The sequence below is a fragment of the Etheostoma spectabile genome, chromosome 20, assembly GCF_008692095.1.
Source record: "Etheostoma spectabile isolate EspeVRDwgs_2016 chromosome 20, UIUC_Espe_1.0, whole genome shotgun sequence".
Taxonomy (NCBI): Eukaryota; Metazoa; Chordata; class Actinopteri; order Perciformes; family Percidae; genus Etheostoma; species Etheostoma spectabile.
The window spans coordinates 4,981,182-4,986,798 of NC_045752.1; the positions used below are offsets into that span (position 1 = coordinate 4,981,182).

Here is a 5,617-nt window from a genome sequence, read left to right on the forward strand (position 1 = left end):
TAATAGAATAGTTGTTCAGCTTGTATTTACGTTCATAAAAGTGCTCATTTTGCTACTGACAGGCTCAGATTAATATTCTAAGTGTATGACAACATTTGATTTGATTTGATTTATTTTATGTTCACAACAAAAACATAAAATAAGTATTATGATATGTTTCACAAACAATATGTGATGGAAAATTACCGAAAAACCCTCAAGGGGATTAATAAATTGCAATCTCCATTGTGGAAAGGATTTCTAAGCAGGTCGACCTTTCTGTTAAAGATTAAGATCCTTTTTTAAAACAGAAAAGTGCGTTCGCTAAACCCACCAGACTCCATGTAAATAATCAGTCATTTTAGCATCGTAAAATACGGCTTTCTAAAACATCTCTGAGCAGCGCTGGCTCTGGCTGTCTTGAGCGACTATTGGCTCCGTTTGGTCAATGTTTTCTTTCTTTCCTTCTAATTTCGGGTCTGTCAGTCACAGTGAAAACCGGGGACATTTCCGGGGACAGATCCAGCTGGGGACAGGTCACCAAAACCGGGGACTGTTCCCCGGAAACCGGGGATGTCTGGTTACCCTAGTGTTGTAGCAGTGTTTTGCCATTGAGCACGAGCTAGCATGCTAGCCCTAGCATGCTACGGTTAGCCAACCCGTCTTGGCTAGTGACGTAGAAAGACGTGCAGATTTTGAACAGCTCACCCGGAGAATGAAGGCAGAGGACATTCAGAAACCTGCATCCCACTCCAAACAGCATGGATGTTTGTAAGCACCAGAGACTCAAAATAATACCCCAAATCCCAGAAAAATAGGTTTTTTTCATAATATGGGTACTTTAAATGTGATAATTGTTTTGTTTTAATTTTGATGTGTATCTGAGTGACCAATGTGGAAACATTGCTTGTGTGGAGTGTTTGCCCTCTGCCAGAAGAAGATTAATATTGAGTAATTCAAAGTAAATTAAATTTGAGAGACTAAGTAACCTCATCTGCTCGATATTACTTTTCCTCGAGAGAGTGTGTGTGTGAGTTATGTGTGTTTGTGTGTCATTGTGAACCCCTTAAACCACAAAGTAGATTGATAAAAACAAGGTTTTAATAAAGCAACTGCAGTTATTGTAATACCATTTTTTTTTTTGCACTGCCAAAAGAAGGACTTTGTTGCAGAGGAAGAATGGAGAAGGGTATTAGACATTAAATAGATAGATTATTGTAAACATATAAAGGGGCAGCTTTTAATGTACTGTATTTTTGATGGGGTTAATTTCAGCCTATATACGTTGTATATAAATTTCTCTCCAGAGCTGCATTAAATTAGACCAAATAATGCTGCGTTGTCTCTCTGGGACCGTTTAAAAAGTCAAAAGAGAGCTTGTTGATGACCAAATTTAGCCTTCAGGCCTTGTTTTGGATTGTCCTATTATACCAGTTAACCAGTACAAAGTTAGTTTGATGATCAATCGAAGCATTTAACACTGAGTTTCTCTGCATGCCTTTGATTCAGCGTGTCCTCTCAGACAGCCATAAACAGATGTGTCTGCAGGGGTGGGGGCAGAGTCAGGTCACAGGAGAGGGGCGACTGAAAGAGAACGAGGTTAATAAATGAAGAGAGATTTATGGATGCTCCGGTCATAAAAACTGATTGGCTGTGACATTGTGAGTGATGCCTATTGGTGCACGCAACATATGACATACAGAGACACACAGCCTAACACACCAGTTACCAGATCCATGTGTTAAATGATTCATGTGTTGTTTGTCAGTTTCATAGAAATGTACATACAGATAAAGAATCAGCACTGTGGATGGGTGGGCTCTTCAGTAATCTGTCTGCGTTTTCACTCAGACAACCAGAGGACCTATTGATCATCTGCCCCCCCCCCCCCCCCCCCCCCCCCCCCCCCCCCACACACACACACACACTCATATTCATAACTGTAAGAGGAGAAGGACACATCAAGGAGAATGAGAGAGACAGAGATCTGTGGTCAGATGAGTAAGCAGAGTTCTGCTCCTGACTTGCAGGCATAGGTGTAATTTTACAGGGTGTATGGGGGGCTAACAACCCTCCCCCAATAATCAAAAAATGGCTTGTGCAACCCACCCTCAAAACCTATTATAACGTCCTTTACACAATTAAAGATATTTACAGCATAAATTGTTGCAGAACAAAATCATCAGAATGCAGAAAAGCAAGAGTTTGACACGCTACATTTCGATTTCGCTCAAAAGTGGAGATCTCCACCCCCCCAATGTTGAACCCAAAGTTACGCTCTTGCTCGCAGGGAACTAAATCAAATCAACGCTGAGTGTCACTAAGTGCTGTCATGGTAATTTCCCAGACTTTGTAATGTTTTCTAATGGTGTGATTCAATGTGTGTTTTAATGCATGCATGTTCCAACACACGTGTGCATGTTAGATGAGTTGAGTCGATGGCTTTTAGGCATGTTATCACGGACAGCAGCAACCCCAAAAATATGAATCTCCCCTTTTCTTACAAAGTGGCCAGTGTTGTCAGTGTCCTTCACCAGGGCTTCATTAAATTTTTAAAAGAAGCACTCCTGAGAAAACAGTAGAGATAATTTGAAAGTCCATTATGATTTGTAAGTGCTATTGCGGGCCACTTAATCAAGCTGACAGTGCTGTAACCTCTTTTAGTCATGTGTCAACAAACTGCTTCTGGTACCTAGACTGCACAACTGCAATATAATATTGGCAATTCTTTTCAATGCATATAATTGAATATTTAAAATGAATTATGCCTATCCTCTGACGATCTTACAAGGCTTGCTCTTCACATAGTTTCAGATCATCATCATAACATGTTTTTGTGGGTCTGCTTCCAAGAAGTGCTGTATGACCTAAACTAATTGGTGTATTGTGTTACTATAAATGTTGACTTTATTGCTGGAGGTCTTGTGGTGGGTATGAGGAAGGTTTGATCAACAACAGTATCGGGGGTTTGATGGAAAATTCTACTGTTTTTTGTTTATACAACACTCAGCTTAGGTCCAGACAATCTTTCTTACAGTTAAGAGTGAGCGCGAGTGTCTGATCAGGTCTCATTTCCTGAGTGTACACACACACACACACACACACACACTTCTAACAAAAAAGGGGGCCCTGTTGTTGGGGCTGGCTTTTGAACTGTCTCCCTGATGAAGATGGAGGGCACAGTTAAATAATACTTCCAGGCATATGCATACAGGAGGGCCCCTCTATGCCCCCAGGGCTCCAGAGGGAAAAGGCTGAGATTCAAAATACTCTACCCCAGAGAGGCCTCACGCCGCTGGGCTCCTGATGGCTGCACCTGGCTCCCGCAGCTTGGCTAAAACCACACAAGTTCCACATTGCTTAAACCAGCTGTCTATCTATTTCTACCTCATTCACACAAACTGGTGTCTTTGGGGACATTGTGTGTTATCCTCCTTGATTTTGGGTTGTTTCCCCCCTGCTCTTCTGGTCCTGTGTGCATTTACGTGTGGGCTCTGACTAATCCTGTAACCAAGTCTCCTCCTCTAACGCAATGAGGGGTAGGCTTTTTAGGAAAGATGATACAGAAATATTCACTCTCCCCCTTCTCACTCTTTCTTTCTTTGTGCAATTTTAGATTCACATTAAAGTGAATACTGCAGACAGCTCTTGCCTCATGGCTAATTAAGACATAATTTTGATTCAGTGATCGGGGGATTTCTTCTTCTATGTTGTTACATATTCATATCCCATCAAGCCAACTTGTCAAAATTCATTATTTTAACTTTCAACAATAATTTCTACTGTATACTATACACGCCAAAGTAGACATATATACTGTAGGCAAATAATTGTTTTACCACTTTAAGCCTGCAATCGTAACTGTCAGGTATTTTAAGTGGGTTCTGCAATTGTAAATGTTATTAGTATGTTCCTGAATGAAGTTCGGTCTAGCTCTTTTCCAGAAGATCAGAGGTCAAATAATCCATTGTGGAAGTCTTCCTGAGTGAATAAAGAGCTTACATTAGGCACAAATAAATGGCACAAAAGGCAACAATAATTATTATGAATCCAATTAGATACAGCTTTTTAGAAAGCTGAGATACTTTCCTCATTTTCTTTTTGCATGAATCCTCTTTCCCCCTTTTACATCTGGTGTATGAAATCCAAGTCTCTGGTGCTGCTGATGGACAATCTGGTTCATGCAGGATCAACACCTGTAATTGGTCCAAATGGGACAGAGGCTCTGTCATCTGTTCTGGTCACCAACCAAAGTGCTCCATGGTGGTCTAGACAACACAAAAACTGGGTCCTTTTCCTGATTGGAGAAAAAAAAATCCAGATGTTGTCAGCATTGCCTACAGCAACAAAACTTTAAACCACCACCCTACATCTGCCGTGTGTGTGTGTGTGTGTGTGTGTGTGTGTGTGTGTGTGTGTGTTTTGTATTGGAGAAGGCTGTCTGCACCGCCCAGTCGGTGTATGCAGCGTCAAGCTTGTTCTGCCCCCGGACTGGTCCTCTCTCTCAACCCCACACTATTCTCATCGCCCAACACACACACATGCATTTATGCACTGATCAAAAACACAAAACACACACACACACACACACACACACACACACACACACACACACACACACACACACACACACACACACACACACACACACACACACACACTGAACACTGAACGAGGCAGGCCTGGAAAACCGGGACGCTTCAATTAGCGCTCCACGGACGGATCCCTGGCGTGGACATTTTTAATTTTTCATCACAGCCTCCTTGGATTTTTATTCATGTGGCTTTTTGCGCATAGAGCTCGAACGCTGTTGAGGTGTGTTTGAGCAACTGAGCCATTTCGGAGATGAAGACAAGCGCTCGGTGAATGGGAAACACCAACCCGGAGCCACCGCTACCTTTTCCCCATCTTGACAAACACGCTCACCCTTCCGTTGGCGAAATTTGCGCACCCGAGACCGGAACCGGTGTCTGCGCTCTGCGGGGCCGGGCGCGCGTCGTCTGGGAGGAGTAGGGAGGATGGAGGCGTTTTTTACAGAGGTAAGCAATGGAGAATATGTCACCGTTATCGAGATAAACATTAATGACAGATTGAGCCTTTCACGGCGTGATGCAGTCCACATTTGCACCGATGCACGGCCTAGGCTGTATGGTGGAAGATGCTTTTACGGGTTTTCTTTTGATTCACAACGGGTTTGGTTACAGCAGGTGTTGCTTTGCTTCCGTCGACTGGAACCATTCCTCACCCATCTTAACAGAACCCACAAGGAATAGGCCTGTGCCTTAACGGCACGTCTATATCGATTAAAAACTAAACTAAACACCCCGTTTATTTTATAATCACAGAACATCGGAGCCTGATTGCCGGCTTACTGGTAAATTCATTCAGAGCAGAGCCGCAAATAAATTGGCCAAACGAGAGCTGACACGGGCTTTTGCCTCCATACGGCTGGCTCACGGATTAAACTCAATCTGTTAACGGAGGGTAGATCGTGTTGACTAGGCTTCGGCAAGAGCCCCCCCCCCCCACACCAAGAGACCCTTCCTGTGCTTTTTAGTGCGCTGTGAATGGGATAGAGCATGGGTGGGTGTGGGTCGGTACATGGCTGCGGTAATTGAGAATGGAGGTGAAGGAGGAG

General features: G+C 43.2%; 1 protein-coding gene across 2 annotated transcripts in view; it reads left to right on the plus strand.

Moving 5' to 3' along the window:
* The first annotated feature begins 4,603 nt into the window (after positions 1-4,603).
* The window catches only part of LOC116669645 (unconventional myosin-X), a 51,729-nt gene continuing 50,715 nt past the window's right edge, over positions 4,604-5,617 (plus strand). For both annotated transcript variants that reach the window (XM_032499575.1, XM_032499576.1), the window contains exon 1: positions 4,604-5,018. In XM_032499575.1, the coding sequence (XP_032355466.1) occupies positions 4,998-5,018 (21 nt within the window). In that variant the 5' untranslated portion in view covers positions 4,604-4,997. The remainder of the gene's footprint in view (positions 5,019-5,617) is intronic.